At 45.4% G+C, this 16464-nt stretch overlaps 1 protein-coding gene across 1 annotated transcript in view; it reads left to right on the forward strand.

Moving 5' to 3' along the window:
* Window positions 1-16464, forward strand: part of GALM (galactose mutarotase) — a 53046-nt gene that overhangs the window by 11888 nt on the left and 24694 nt on the right. Inside the window, exons 3-4 of the mRNA XM_082745730.1 lie at window positions 3956-4162; window positions 10468-10549. Of these exons, the coding sequence (XP_082601856.1) occupies window positions 3956-4162; window positions 10468-10549 (289 nt within the window). The remainder of the gene's footprint in view (window positions 1-3955; window positions 4163-10467; window positions 10550-16464) is intronic.

A 16464-nucleotide genomic window follows, 5' to 3' on the forward strand; every position in this document is an offset into this window, starting at 1 on the left:
GCCTCTCTGCCTACTTGTGATCTCCGTCTTTCAAATAAATAAATGAAATTTAAAAAAAAAAAAAATAATAAGTAAGTAAATAAATAAAAATAATACCTGCCACTTACTGCACAGGTTTTGTACGTCTTCTGTCTCATGCTTGCAAGAGCCCTGCGTTATCATCAAACGAGAAATCTGAGGGTGTAAAAGACCACATAACTCCTAGGTTGTGCGGCCCAGCCTGCCAGCCCTCATTTCTACACTGTAACCACTGGTGTAGGCGTCCCCCGTCCAATACATACCCCTGAAAGTGCCGCTACGCCCCTTTCCCCCACATCCAGGTATAGCTTCTACTGAAGTGCCTCATGCCTCAGAATCATCTCAGATTCTCTGCCAGTTGCCTCTTTCCACGTTAAAACTCCCATTCCCCGGGGCGCCTGGGTGGCTCTGCTGGTTAAGCAACCGCCTTCGGCTCACGTCATGATCTGAGTCCCAGGATCAGGTCCCACATCGGGCTCCCTGCTCAGCAGGGAGTCTGCTTCTCCCTCTGACCCTCCCCTCTCATGCTCTCTCTCTCTCTCAAATAAATAAAAAAATCTTTAAAAAAAAACCAAAAAAAATTTTAAAATTCCCATTCCCCAAGTGAATCTCTGGGAAAACAAGATTAGGACAGTAAACTGATCAAACAGCTTCTCCCTGAAGTAGAAACGCGTACTGGCCTGCTTCCTAGCTGTGTGGGGTCTGAGGGTTAACCCCCAGCGACTCTCTTACTAGTCTAATTTCAAGGAGATAATTTTGGTCGCTAACTCTCCTTTAAATTATATCCCCCAGAAAATACTAGAATATGTATGGTAGTTAAAGAGCACTGCTTCTTCCTTTCTGCCTCTCACTGCCCCCTGTCCCATTGAAGGAAGTTGGTCACTCTCTTGCCCAACTTCCCATCTGTGGTCCAGAACCACACTGTCCCATCTCTTCCCTGTTCCTCCGTGAATGGATTCCTCACCCCCGGAAGGCATGAAGGCAAGGGGTAGCCTCCGTCCTGGCAGTAGCAGGGCAGAGGGTCTCTGGAATATGGCAGGCCCGTGGGCAAAGCCCAAGCAGAGGGAGTTAGGCCCAACTCTGTTCCTCTTCCCTCTCTCCCACTGTAGCGTTTTCTGTGGTGTGGCTTCACATGCGTGCCCTGTAAAAACACAGCAAGATAGTGAGTATATACACCTCCTTCAGGGCTCTGTGCCTACTGAGTCCCTTCTCTGAACCAGTAGAGTCCCTCTACTATAGTGAGGGAGCCAGACCCTTGGATAAACAGCCATTCTAGGGAACCAGCCCCCGACTGTGGATGCCAGTGGTGTGCTGTAGGAACCCTGGTGGACAGATTGAGAGGAACTGCGGAGGTAGGATTTGAATCACCCTCGAAGAAAGAATAGCATTTCATTTAGTAAGTAGGTCCTGGAAAAAATGGCTGTGCAGAAGCCCAGGGAGGGTGGGAGAAGGACTTGGAATGTTACCCTGGAGATACTGAAAGCTTCTGAACTATAAGCTTTCCCTGCAGTAACAGGAGCCATATCAGATGAACTATTTCCAGCTGTATTCATCTCAACAATTACTGAATAAATAGCTCGTTTGTAGATACGCCTTTTTCTGTTTATATCAACGCACTTTTTAAAAAGATGAACTTTGAATCATCTGACAGAATTGGAAATGGTATATAAGGAGGCCTAGAGATGCAAACGTGGAAATTTTTCAGGAAATTTTTGAAGTGCAGGGTCAGGGATATTCTCCTGGGAATAGGAATTGTGTTTTCCATGAAATTATACTGATCTGATAACATTTCTTTATGCAAAAAACTTTCCACGTGTTCTTTCTCTAAAGGACAAAAACTAGGTAGCAAGTGAAGAATGTTTTATTTCGGATATTTTATTCCTAAAATTTTCCATTTAGGGGATTCTTTTCTCCTTTTTTAATCATGCATATAACCGGCTTTATATTTTAAGTGTCTTGGAAGTTCAACATTTCTAGGAGGTAACTAGGGTGTAAAATTAATTTTTTACTAAGGTCAGTGAGTTTGTTTCAGACACCAGCTGCGTTCACCATAGGTAAAGGCAGAGACCTTTGCTCCTGCTGGGCTCCCCTTCCTGTAAACGTGGGATCGCTCAACATCAGTGAGAAGGATCCAGGCCAGGAGCAGGTGGGCAGAGCCTGGGCTCAAAGGCTATTCCCGTGGCCCACAGAAATTATTATCTTTCAAGTCTATTCGGAATGACAGTGTTTTGCCTCAACTCTCCTGTTGAAAAAGGAGATTCAAACAAAACATTTACTGAAATGAAGATGTGGATGGTGTAGACTACCAGGCAAGAGTTTGAATCCTAGTTCTGTCACTAATGACGTGTATGACTTTAAACAAGATTTTTTTTTTTACCCCTTTAAACAATGGACATGGGGTACCTGGGTGGCTCTGTCAGTTAAGCATCTGACTCTTGGTTTCAGCTCAGGACGTGATCTCAGGGTCCTGGGATTGAGCTCTGCATTGGGCTCCATGCTCGGCCCGGAGTCTGCTTGAGACTCTCTCCCTCTCCCTCTTTCTCTGCTCGTGCGTGTGTGCTCTCTCTTTCTCCATGAGTATAATAAATCTTAAAAAAAAAAAAGAAAAGAAAAGAAGAGTTTTAAACAATGAGCATGAAGTATGATAAAGCATGAAAAGGTTCTAGTCAAACCCCCTGAATATGGGATGTAGAAGTGGGCAAGGTAACACCACAGAACTCAGTTTGCTCATCTGTAAAATGGGATCATGGTATTAGTTGGAGCCATTTGAAATGGCCAGTGTTCAACTGTTTTGACCTACAAAGTTGGTCATTTCGTAAAGCACCAGGTCAGTGGCTGTTGAGAACCAAACAAATGGATGTCTCCTGTCAGCAAAGACCTCTTGACTAGTGACCTCCAGGGCTCCCCAAAGAGACTGGGGCTCTCTGGACAGGATGTCTTCTGATCGCAGAGAATAAGGAAAAAAGCTCAGGATCAGACTGCTGTCCTCCCAGCTGGAAGAAGCTGGGGAAAACCGTGTGTTCTTTCTGAGCCCAGCTCTCTCTCATCATTAAATGAAGATCATGGTGCCCACATTGAGCCAGCTCTGAGACAGATAAGAGAGTGTCTGTGAAGTCCCTAGCAAAGTGTCTTGGCTCTAGTCACGGGCGCTTAATAATTCCTGGCTGTCCCTCCCCGTAGGGGACTCTCAAGGCCTCTAAGCCAAAGGTGAGAGAAAGCACTATGTGAATCAGAAGATTCCTAGTTCCAAAAGCAAAAAATTCTAGAAAACTTTTCTTCCTATTTTTCTTGCCACCCCTAAAACCATATTTTCTAGAATGAGAAGAAGACGTCAAGATCGTTTTTTCAACCCCTTTATGGCAGGGACTGATGCCCGACATCACACAGTGAGCTAGGAACAAACCTGGCCCTCAAATCAGGACTCCTGGTGCGTGGGCAGAACTCTTCCTAACAGAACAAGTGCCTTCTTATTTGCTTGGAACTCTGCCCAGGGAATATAGAGAATCTTGGAGCGTTTTTTATAAATATCCGTAAATAGTACTTCCCTGGGAAAGAGGGCCGTATTTATTAAGGTCATTTTTTAATACCACCAGCAGATAATGCCATATGACATTTCTCAGAATGGGACACCGAGATAGGAAAAAAGCTTTTAAAAAAGGAAAAGAGGAAAATAGTGTCGACACATACATATAAGTTTTGGGAGAAAGAGTATGGGAAATATGAGTAGGTAAAGAGAAGGGAAAAATGTTTCTCTCAAAATCTACTTTTTTTGTATACAACAAAATTTTAGAATAACTAAAATCCAAGCTGTTATTCAAACATCTTGAAGATCATATAACCATTTCTCTTCCTAGAATTCGCTAGCTTTAAATATTGGAACATGGCCTTCAGGTCGAGATTGCAATGACTTAACAGCTTTGAAAACTTTTTTTTTTAGGTCCTCTGGACGCCTCAGGTGCTGTCAAATGGCGTCCAGTTCTCGAGGGTCAGTCCAGATGGTGAGGAAGGCTACCCTGGGGAGTTGAAAGTCTGGGTGACGTACACGCTGGATGGTGGGGAGCTTATGATCAACTACCGAGCCCAGGCCAGTCGGACCACACCGGTCAATCTGACCAACCATTCTTATTTCAACCTGGCAGGCCAGGTAAGTGGACTCGCCTCTGCCTCTGCCCTCCTGCCATGTGCTTTGTGGCAGGAGCTGTGGCCAGAGACACCAACCCAGGACGGAATTACTCTTGCAATGGGGCGGGGGGTCAACCCTGGGGATGAGGAAAAATGGCTGGCAGAGCCGCTGACTCACAGTAGGTGCTCAACAAATGGAAGTTATAGAGAAAATTAGAATGAGTACATTGTATTACCCGGAGAATTAACCCTTTCCCACGTGTCCAGACAAGCAACTAGCTATTTTAAGAACTCCCTCTCATCTCTCTGTAACAGGAACTTCTGTTTGCTTCCTCATTCCACTCTTACCCCTCGAAATTTCCAGTTAAGGCACTTTTCCATCCTTGGAACTTTAAATTTTTTTTTTTTTAGATTTTATTTATTTATTTGACAGACAGAGATCACAAGTAGGCTGAGAGGCAGGCAGAGAGAGAGAGGAGGAAGCAGGCTCCCTGCTGAGCAGACAGCCTGATGTGGGGCTCGATCCCAGGACCTTAGGATCATGACTGGAGCCGAAGGCAGAGGCTTTAACCCACTGAGCCACCCCGGTGCCCCCATCCTTGGAACTTTAAAAATGGGCTTGGCTCAGCCCCTTCAGACATGCTGCTAACATTTGTGTTCTCCAGCGTGCAGCCCACCCGAAGAGTGCTGGAGAGACACTCCCCACCCCTCAGGTAATCCCCTCTACGCTACCTGATTCCTTCCTAATGGTACTACTTGAGCTCGTCCAGGAGGCTGTTACATGAGGCAGAGTAGAAAGTGTCGCTAAGCTCTGTGGACTCTATTACTTCCTCTTCATCTGAAAAGCCATCATTGTCTACCATACTTGAATCACTTTGGCGTGATTTCCTACCACAAGATGATGTTCACAGCCAACTAGTAATATCTTGCATTTTTACACTCTTTTAGGAGTCTGCTGACGATGTGCTGCTTTTTTTTTCTAGGATCTTTCCAAATAGCACGAATTAATTGGTTCTTATGTAATTTCCAAAGTTCTCCCCTTAAAAATAAGAAAGAGGATTCTAAACTTGTCTATCTCTTATCCTCAGAAACTTCCACCGTCCTCCTTAAGATCTTAAACTCTGGGGTGCCTGGGTGGCTCAGTCGTTACGCGTCTGCCTTCAGCTCAGGTCATGATCCCAGAGTCCTAGGATCGAGCCCCGCATCGGGCTCCCTGCTTCTCCTTCTCTGTCGGCCAGTCCCCCTGGTAGTGCGCGCACACGTGAGCAGTCTCTCTCTCCCTCTCTCTCTCTCAAATAAATAAATAAAACCTTAAAAAAACCAAAAACAAACCAAAACCTGAAACCCAAACAAATATGCCCAGCCCTAAGAGACTCTGCAATAATGTGCATAAAGACCCTACTTTTTATAATAAGTTTGGAAAGAAACTTGACAGAAATAGAACAAAATATTAGTGTTTTTTTCATAGGTAGTAGATCGTGGTGAGTTTTCACTGTTTTCCACATTTTTATATACTTAGGACATCCTATTTTATACTCTAAAGAAATAGATTCGGAGATGGAAATTATGCATTGAATATGTAAGTATCTGCCGATGTGTTCCAGTTAAGGAGACAGAATGGGGATGCGGGTTCACTGAGGCTCTGTCCATTTACCAGGCAGGAGGACCCTCCCAGATCACAGACCACCCTCCACAGTGTTAACCCCCTTCTGTATACTGTCTTAATGAGTGCAGCTGGAATCCACAGCCAGGATGGGAGGGGGCCAGAGAGTGGGTGGCCACTCTCCGGGCCTGGGGCCTAGAGGCCCAGGGGCCTTTGCAGCTTCGGAATATCTCTTACCCTACTCAGGAAACCATTATTATGTGTCTTCAGCCCTCCCCAGGGAAATAACTCAAAACGTGATTATTTAAAGTGGTCAGCTCATCTTGTGCATTTTCTTGTTGCTTGTTTATTTGTTTCTTAGCTTAATAAGCAGTGTGTTTGCATTACCTGGTGCCAAATTCTGACTCATCACTTCTGAGTTTTGGTGGCCTGGGGGGAGGACAGAACTGTGTGGGTTTTTTTCCTTTTTTTTTTTTAAAGATTTTTTTATTCAGTTATTTGACAGACAGAGATCACAGGTAGGCAGAGCGGCAGGCAGAGAGAGAGGAGGAAGCAGGCCCCCGCCGAGCAGAGAGCCCGATGCGGGGCTGGATCCCAAGACCCCAGGATCATGACCTGAGCTGAAGGCAGAGGCTTTAACCCACGGAGCCACCCAGGTGCCCCAGAGAACTGTTTTTCAAAGAATGGAAAAGGTATATAGGTTGTAGGTTGTTTGGGCTTTGTTATTGTTCCTTCCTTATCTAACCCCAAACTGGGCCATCATGTAAGAAATAGGGAAGCAGCCTGGGGGAATTTGAGATGAAAGGCAATAGTGGGGTTCCAGTGTGACTGGGGAGATATGTCAGCAAGGACCCGGGTTCTTCCATCTTTCCATTCTGCCTCTTCACAGTGTTTTGGGTCTTGTCTTCAGGCTCATCATCTCCTGGTCACAACATGGTTGCGGCCGCTCCGGGAATCACATCTTCATACAGTCATACCCCAAGGCAAAAAAGGACCTATTCCCTTTGTTCATATCTCTAATATTCCATTTTTAAGAGTAAACAACACTTTCCCTGAAGCTCCCCAGTTGACTTTGCCTTCCATTTCATGAACCCAGAAGTGTGTACCATGCCCTGCCTAATCCAGTACCAGCAAGGGAACTGGACCACCATGATGGGCTTAATCCAGTCAAAATTCACATGGTAGGATTAGGGAGGGCGTCCTTTCCCTGAGCATATGGCCTAGCACAGGACAAATCTACAAGTCAGCACCCTGCCAGGGGTAAAGGAGGGTGCCTGTAAGGGGGTTGCTGTGGCTTTGGGGCAGTACACGAGTGTCAGTGCTCTCCTGCTAGAGGTGAGCAGAGCTGAATGAAGGCGGTCGTGGTGCAAGGCCTGAAGAGGTCTGTAAAGCCCCGGGCAGGCCACAGAAAGCTCTATAAATGATTAATGCTCTGAAGTAGTAGCCGCTGACCAAAGCTAACCAAAATCAACAGTGAACCTAGAGATGACTTCAAGAGCTGTTGGTGGTGGGTCAGCCTTCCTCGCCAGGTTTCCGTCGACCTAGAAAGGAAATGAATCCAGCTGGAATATTCCACCAGAGTGGACCGTTGCATTATTCCAGGTCAGAAGAATGATAAAATGAAGCCTGCTTCCCTTTCATAAAGGAATGTACGTGCCACTTGGTTACCCAAAGCCCATTAAGGGAGTGGCTCTCTCATAAATGTTCCTTTCTTTCTCCCCCTACCAGGTTTCTTCCTAAGTTCTCAGACGCATCTGTTTATTTGGTGCGTGGTTGAATCATTTTCTTCCTGCCCTAACGCTACAAAACAAACAGAAAAGGGAAATTCCTAAGCAGTTTTATTCATAATAATAAAAACTGGAAACAAGCAGAAGTCCATGAAATATTCCTACAGTGGAATACTACTCAACCTCGGACTGAGCACTGAGCAGACGGAGCCAAGAAAAGAGTCCTGAGTTCTCTTCCCTCATCTCTGCTCCCCTCTGGCCCAGAGGCCCCTTCAGTGCTGGCAGGAGCCCCGAAGCACAAGGGGATGGGGACGGGGACCCCGCCAGGAGGGACCCCTTCTAGTCTAGGGCTGCTCTAGGTGGGGGGCAGACCCCTCCCAATTTGGACCTGCTTTCTCAGGTCAGAACAGACCAAATGAATGACTAAGGTAGAGACTGTGGGTGCAGAGGAGAGGCCTCTGCCCTGCCCTTGGCTCCTGTCCACTCCCTCCTTGCCCAGGTGTACCCACCAGGGGACACAAGACCAGGGCAGTTCTTGAGAAACCGAGCCTTCTCAGAGTGTAATGAAAGCAATTTCTGGCCTGTTAATTTATTTTTCTTTTAAAGATATTTATTTATTTACTTATTTATTTATTTGACAGAAAGCGAGAGAGAGAGATCACAAGTAAGCAGAGAGGCAGGCAGAAAGAGGAAGGGAAGCAGGCTCCCTGCTAAGCAGAGAGCCCGACACGCGGGCTCGATCCCAGGACCCTGGGATCATGACCTAAGCCGAAGGCAGAGGCTTTAACCCACTGAGCCACCCAGGTGCCCTTCTGGCCTGTTTAGACATAGATTGTCATGGTCTCTAAAATCCTGGCGTTTCTCCTCAGGACGACTCCATTTGATTGTGTGGGGCCTAAGTCTTTCTGACTAGAGGGTCTGTTTCCATTAAAGAGGGCTCAGCCTCCGCTGTTGGCTTCTCAAAAACCCAGCCCAGCTTTCCGTTTAGGTTAGCTCAGAGTTTCTCAGTCCAAGCACACTGACATGTTGGGTCAGACAATCTCTTGGTCGCAGGACTGTGTGTTATTAGGGCGTTGGGCAGAATTCCTGGCTCTTCCCACTAGATGCTGGTAGCATTACCGACCCCAGTCATGACCATCAAAAATGTCTCCAAGAACACTGTCCAGTTTTGCCCTATGACAAAACCATCTCCCGTAGAGAAGCCCTAGTCTCGCTTATTTTTGAACATTCGCCAAGCAGAAGCCCTCTCCTGGTTCCCCGTCCATGTCTTCTGCTTGAAGCTTAAAAATAGACTATTAAACTATAATCCTTTTTATCAGAAACCTGTGCGTGTCTTTTCCAATTTGCAAGCAGCTCAACACAGCTCTACTAAACTGTTCTTCGCAAGAACCCTGGAAAAGGTGGAAAAAGAGCATCGTTGGCCCAGTTTTACCCTGAAAGACAAGAGATTCTAGGTTAAGGGACTTCCCTGGGGCCACTTGTTGAGAGCTGGAGCTAGATCCTGGGCCTTCTGGCTACTGACCCATCTTTTTTTTTTTTTTTTTTAAAGATTTTATTTATTTATTTGACAGAGATCACAAGTAGGCAGAGAGGCAGGCGGGCGGGCGGTGGGGGAGCAGGCTCCCCACTGAGCAGAGAGCCCGATGCGGGGCTCAATCCTAGGACCCTGAGATCATGACCTGAGCCAAAGGCAGAGGCTTTAACCCACTGAGCCACCCAGTGCCCCTACCGACCCGTCTTTGACTCCTGGGGGAGGCAGGCTACATCTTCATTATTTATTTATTTATTTTTAAAGATTTTATTTATTTATTTGACAGAGAGAGAGCACAAGCTGGGGGGAGGCAGAGGGAGAAGCAGGCTCCTCACCGAGCAGGGAGCCCGATGCAGGACTCAGTCCCAGGACACTGAGTTCATACCCTGACCAGAAGGCAGACGCTCATACCCTGAGCCACCCACACGCCCAGGCTGCATCTTTAATGGAAGAGATGGGCGAGCTCTCAAAAGCAGGAAGCCCAGTTCTGACTCCCAGGCTTCTGTCATGTGGTCATGTGGTACAGAGTAGGTCCTCTGGGTGGGAGCCAGGCCAGAGAAGGGGAAAAAATACCCCACCTCCAAGCCTCGAGGCGAAGCGTTGGCCATCCAGCACTTGGGTGTTCCAGGTCAACAACTCCGGCTCTTCTGTTTGCATGTGGGGAGAGTGGGAGCAACCCTTCTGCTAATAAGTCAAAGTTGAAAAGTCTTTCAAACCACCGATGTCTCTCTGACTCTGCACACTCGTAATTCCACGTAGGAAAGAAGATGCGTGCTGGGGTCACCCATGAAAACGTCTTCCAAATGCATTAGTTGCTATGTTGAGGACCTATCTACCTACACTTAAATGAACGTAGTAATCATCGCCATAAGTCAGATGGGAATTCTAAAGTGTTTGTCAGTGCCTGAAAACATTTCTGCAAGGAAGTTAAAAAGCAAAAATACCTGGCGCCTGGGTGGCTCAGTTGGTTGAGCGACTGCCTTTGGCTCAGGTCATGGTCATGATCCCGGCCTTCCAGGATCAAGTCCCACATCGGGCTCCCAGCTCCTTGGGGAGTCTGCTTCTCCCTCTGACCTTCTTCTCTCTCATGCTCTCTCTCACTCATTCTCTCTCAAATAAATAAATAAAATCTTTAAAAAAATTTAAAAAATTTTTTAAAAAAAAAGCAAAAATACCTGGGGCACTTGGGTGGCTCAGGCGGTTAAGTGACCGACTCTGGATTTCCATTCAGGTCGTGATCTGAGGGTCGTGGGATCAAGCCCTGCGTGGGGCGCCTCACTGAGCGTGGAACCTGCTTGGCCTTCTCTCTCCCTCTGCCTCTGCCCTTCCCCCCTCCTCACTCCTCCTTCCCCCTAGCTCATATGCTCTTTCTCTCTCAAATAAGTAAATAAATCTTTTTTAAAAAGAGCAAAAAGACAAAATAAGACTAAACATTAGATCTCTTCTTTCTCTACCTCCTTTCCCAGGGTTCTCCAAACATATACGACCACGAAATCACTATAGAAGCTGATGCCTTTTTGCCCGTGGATGAAACCCTGATTCCTACAGGTTGGTGAACTCCAGCTATTTTTATGGGAATGCAGAGCTGCCCTGTGATTGGGAGATAACTGAAACCTCATTTCCCTCAATTTATTTTCTCTGTTGGCCTGCCAGAATGCCTATAATTACCATGATGAATCGTTTATGTTGGTTAAGGTTGGGTGACCATATAATTAAACACCCAAGCCAGGACACTTTTGAGAGGGAAAAGGGATGCTGTTAATAATTAAGCTGGGGCAACAGGGCAGTTCTAAGCAAACTGGGTCAGACGGCCATCCTAGCTGAGCCTTAGATGGCAAGAGTTTCTGTTAATATGTAAATCAGCTACTTCTTAGCACTTCGGCAGAGCTTAATTTACCTGAGCATTACCTCACCAGTGCAGGACTCCGACAAAACACAAGAGTTTTTATCAAGGAGGAAAGGTCGTACCCTGGGCAAGATCAAAGCGTCTGTCACCTCTGAGACAGAGTTGGGGGGATGGGGTAGCATGGGGAGTCCAGAGTATTAAAAGGAAAGGTGAGGTGAGGTGTCACCAAACTCAAACCTTACAGGTGTGTGTGTGTATGATGCACCTCCTAGCTTAACTGGATTGAGATCATCTTGCTTATTATTATTTGTGATCAAAACTATCTTAGTTCAAATAAGCAAATCTATAGCCCCATAGAGAAAGAAAGTAGGAGGTTGCCAGGGGCTGAGGACAAAGGCGAATGGAGATTGACAATTGGTACAAGATTTTGGGGGGTAGGGTGATGAAAAGATTCTGGAATTAGATAGTGGTGATGGTAATATCCTGTAAATACACTGAACACCTGTAAATACACTAAACACTACTGAACTGTGCACTTTAAAAAGGTGAATTTTGTGGTATATGGATTATATCTCAATTAGAAAGAAAGGAAGGAAGGAAGTAGAGAGAGAGAGAGGGAGAGAGGGAGAGAGGGAGGAGGGGAGGAAGGGAGGAAGGAACACACAAACATGGCTCCTACCTTGTCTCCAGGATTAAGTGGTGTAGATTTGTATTAGATCACAAGTGCGCCGCCATCTGCCTCCAGGAATGGATGACTGCAAGATGGCGGGCGGGGGTGCCGTTACTTGTGGCAGCTTGTAGAAATTCACTTGAGGTGATAAACCCAAAGCAGTAGTTAAATATTCTTATTAGGATTTCATTAAAATCAGGGCTGAGGTAAGTGTAGAAGGCTTAGTCAAAGAAAACCAAAGTAAACAAAAGTAGAGGATGAAGGGAAAGAAGAGCAGAAATCCAGAACCATGCAGACATTTTTTGCATTAGTGTTTCTTCCCCTGGGAAGAAGGGCTGCCGCCCGCTGCCCCTTGGCTGGCCAAGATCTCCTGCCTGTGTCCGACAGAGACCTAGAGGTGTTATGTCAGAGCCCTTTTGTCAGGGCACTAATATCCTGTGGTGCACTGTCTAGATATCCATTCCGAGCTCCACAAAAGAATTTTTGCACTAGTATCCTGTGGTCCACTCTCTAAATATCCATTCTGAGCTCCAGCATTCCATCAGCCTGTCTGCTGGTAGCTACTTGTGGAAGGTCAGGAAGCCCTTTCCCCTTGTTCCCACTCCCTGGAAGGGTGCTACTAACTTACTTGTCTCCTCTGTTGATGAAGAGCTTAGATGACAGAATGAACACTTTGAAGCCAAGGCCACCATCAGAAGGAAATAATCAAGTTTTACATCACCACTAATAAGATGTCTTGTATCTTCCTTATATGATGTACTAGAAAAGCACATCATCTGTGTCATAGTCTGTCAGAAATGCCTAACCTCATTCCATTCAGGGGAAGGCATTGTGTGAACCCAACTGAGGGACAGTCTACAAAGTAATTAACCAGTACTCTTCAGGAGTGTCAAGGTCATGAAAGACAAAGCAAGACTCAAGAATGGTCACAGAAGAGACTGAGGTAAGGACAACTAAATGCAGTAGGAGATCCTGGACTGGATCCTGAGCCAGAAAGGGGGCGATAGTGGGAACGCTGGTGAAATTCTACTGATGCATGTAGTTAATAGTATTGAACCAATGTTAATTTCTTTGTTGTGATCATTTTACCATGGTTATCTATGATGTTAACATTGGGTAAAGGACAGGTATACAGAGATGTGCTTTTTTTTTTTTTAAGGTTTTATTTATTCATTTGACAGAGATCACAAGTAGGCAGAGAGGCAGGCAGAGAGAGAGAGGGGGAAGCAAGCTCCCCACTAAGCAGAGAGCCCTACATGGAGCTCGATCCCAGGACCCTGAGATTATGACCTGAGCCGAAGGCAGAGGCTTAACCGACTGAGCCACCTAGGCGTCCCCCGCCTCCTTTTTTAAGATTTTATTTTTAAGAAATCTCTATCCTCACCGTGGGGCTCAGACTCACAACCCTGAGGTCAAGAGTCCCACACTCTACTGACTGAGCCAGACAGGCACCCCCCAGAGATGTACTATTTTTATAACCTCTCTGAAGTCTAAAATTATTTCAAACTAAAAACATTTTTTTAGGGGGTGCCTGGGTGGCTTAGTGGGTTAAGCCTCTGCCTTCGGCTCAGGTCAAGATCTCAGGGTCCTATGATCAAGGCCCTCATGGGGCTCTGCTCAGCAGGGAGCCTGCTTCCCCTGCTCTCTCTCTCTGCCTGCCTCTCTGCCCACTTGTGATCTCAGTCTGTCAAATAAAGAAATAAAACCTTTTAAAAAAAATCATTTTTTTAAAAAGCCTAGATCTCCAAGTAGGATATTGTTTTAATTATCCTGGACACCTGCCTTACTTTATAGGCAAGGGCTTTTTAATTTTGGCCTTTTAAAAATAATGGGGTTGCGTTTATGGCCACTAATTCAAAATTTTTATGAGAAAAATGGTAAGAATGTGAGCATACGAAGCCACAACTTCCAGGAACAGCAGGAGTTAGAAACCCATAACTGTAGGAACTACAGAGCTAATTAGAATAATAATGAGAAATCAAGATAAACGGATTAAGAATTTTTGCATTGCAGTTTTCCTCCTCCAAGGCTGGGTTTAAAGGCTTTTACATTTGTCTTGGTAACATGTGTCATCTTCTGATATTTATGTGACTCAACGTGAGGATGAGTAAGCTTGCCCATCCTGTCCTAGATGCTGCGGGATTGCATTGGAACTCTGTCTTGCGAACTCCAAGGGGGAAATGGTGGTGGCTCCTGTTTTGCGACTGATAAGGGAGAAAATGAATTCAGTAGCTTCTAGGTGGAGGTGATGGAATTAGTGTATATTTATTTGTGTATACTTATAAAATCTTATGCTGTCCTGTTGCATTTTGATCAGACGAAAAATCACAAAAATGCATAATTCATGCCATGTAAAGATTATTTGTCACGATGGTGAGAGAAAATTGTGGCAAAGCACTGCAGAGCTTAACATGTCATCCAATGGAATGTTAAAAACTCGTTTAGCACAGGTGTGCACTGTGAATGGTTTTAGGATCAAATTCTGTACTTTGTTCTCATTTTGAACACCTGTGAAGCTGAGTAGGGTTGTAAGGGCTGTGGACCCTGGGTGGCAAGAGCTCTGGTTTTGGTCTCGGCGTTGCTGTTAACTTGCTAGGCAGCCTTCAGTGTATGTGTAACGCTTTAACATTTAACTTCCCTACACCCTCATTTCCTTTTCTGCAAACGGGAGGGATGTTGAACTCAATCTGATTTTATGGATCAGTAAATTTTCTTTAAAAAATAATTTGAGAGACTTACATAGGGTTGCCCAACTTCTTTTCATTTTGCCAAGTTAGAAAGCCATCCTAAATATAGGGCTGTTAAAACTAATGGGAAGTATGTATACTATATTTCAATTAAAAAAATAATTTAAACTAACCTGGGTAAAAATGAGGAACAGAAATAAATAGACGAGTGGTGTCTGGCTGGTTCAGTAGAGCATGAGACTCTCAATCTTGAGATCATGAGTTCAAATCCCATGTTGGGTGTGGAGCCTAGTGGAAAAAAAAAAAAGAAAGAAATAGACTACGTTTATTTTTTTAAAACCCAAGCTGCCATTTATAACCACCACCTTCTTATAAGAGAAAATATTTTAACACCACAAAAGTGGGGAAATTTTAATCTCAGAAGAACGCCCCCTTCAATTGAATTCATCTTGCTTTTTAAAGAAATGTGATAGATTATCCAAATATATCTGTTTTCTGTAGACCGGTAAAAATGTTACCACGGACTTATGATTGTGAACCAGTCTGAAAGATCACTTGTAGCTCTTACATTATGTGATCCTATGAGGCTCTTAATATAACATCTTACTGCTATTTTTCTGCTGTCTTTCAAGTCCATTAGAACTCTGTCATGAAAGTAATAAGTTGTAAAAACTTCAGAGCACATGCGAAAATCCGTTAAGTCTCTTTACCTATCCGTACATTAGCTCAGTCCTATAGATGTTATATCTGTTTGCCCAGTGACACTTAACTGAAATTATAGGGTTGTTTCCCCTTCCCCTTTGTCAGAAGTGCATGAGAAACAAGTGAATTGTATATTAACTTTGGAACTACCTCCAAAAATGGGCAGTCACTTCCAGTCTGCCCTGCCCTGATGGAAGAATTCACATGTCTGAGCCTCTTTCAGCCAAGAGCAAATCTCTGGGAGCCTGGATTTCATCAGATTCTTAACACTGACCCAAAGCCCATGAGCATGTGGCTTAATTCTGAGACCAGTCCAAAGTCATTTGGTCCTTTGGAAGTGCCTCCCCTCTGCTGCTGGGCTCGCCAGAAGTCGACAGTCTAGTGGAGGAGTCAGCCAGAATATTACCCATTAACCTGGAAAACGTCAGGAGAAATAGAACTCGGAGACTTGACTTGGTTCAGAGGAAAAGCGCTGCCTGGGGCTCCCAGATGGAGGAGATGAGAGTTAAGTAAAACCTGAAAGGGCAGGTGGAGATTTGCTAGGCAAGGAGGAGAAAGGTGCTAGGCTAGCCGGGAGTTCAAGGCCGATCTACACAGGGCAGACTCACAGGTGTTCTCGAGTCCAGTCTTAAACTTCCGGACATCCAGCCAGAAGTGGACTCAACCACAAGGCCACTTCCTTGAGACGTGGTACAAGAAACCTGTTAGACCAGCCACACTCCGTTAAGAGTTCTGGGGATTGATACGCAGTATCTAGAGATTGTGGTTGTGCTGAATTGAGAAAAAGGAAGATACTGCTTATTTGTGAGGTGACGTGAAGGCTTATGATAATAACAGCTAATATTTCAGAGAGGACTTTATACATGATAATCCACAGCAGAATCCAATAAGGTTGGTTCTGTTCATTTCTCTTATTTAACAGACAGGGCACCTGGAGCCTGAGAAGCGTCAGTAACTTACTGGGGAATCACCCAGTTAACAAGTGGTGGGAAGCTGGATTCAAACTCAGGCTCTTCACTACACCTGTAGTAAAGCTCAGAGTTACTCTCCGCGCCCCTCAGTAACCTCAGAGGTCCCTGTGCTATTGCAACTAGTTCTCTGGTGATGCAGCCCTTGTCCTGCTTGTTCTTGGTCTTCTCGTCCACCAGCTCTTGTCATGAACAGGCTCTTGTTGATCTCCCATCGTCCGCTGTGCATGCTGGGCGTCTCTGCGGAAGGTGGTAGGAGGTCCACCAACACAGCAGAAGAAAAGCTTCACCGTGGGCCTGGATAGCTCTTGGTGATCCGGAAGATTCACTTACAGTGAAATGCCTCATTGAAGCAGCCCGGTGCTGGGCAGTGAGTTCATGCTAGATCCTTTGGGCTCTCCCTGGAGCTGCTGCCTGGTCTCAGGGAAGCCCTGCAGAGGTTGGTGGGCTACGCTGGTCTCCTTGTGTGTGAATGGCTTTCACTCTACCATGAGTTATTTTGGGCACCATCCCCACTCTCTGCTTTCCACCCCACATCCTTGTTTGTGTTCTTCGGGTTTTTGTTTTTTTCTAAAGATTTTATTTATTTG

The sequence above is a fragment of the Mustela nivalis genome, assembly GCF_964662115.1.
Source record: "Mustela nivalis genome assembly, chromosome: 8".
NCBI lineage: Eukaryota > Metazoa > Chordata > Mammalia > Carnivora > Mustelidae > Mustela > Mustela nivalis.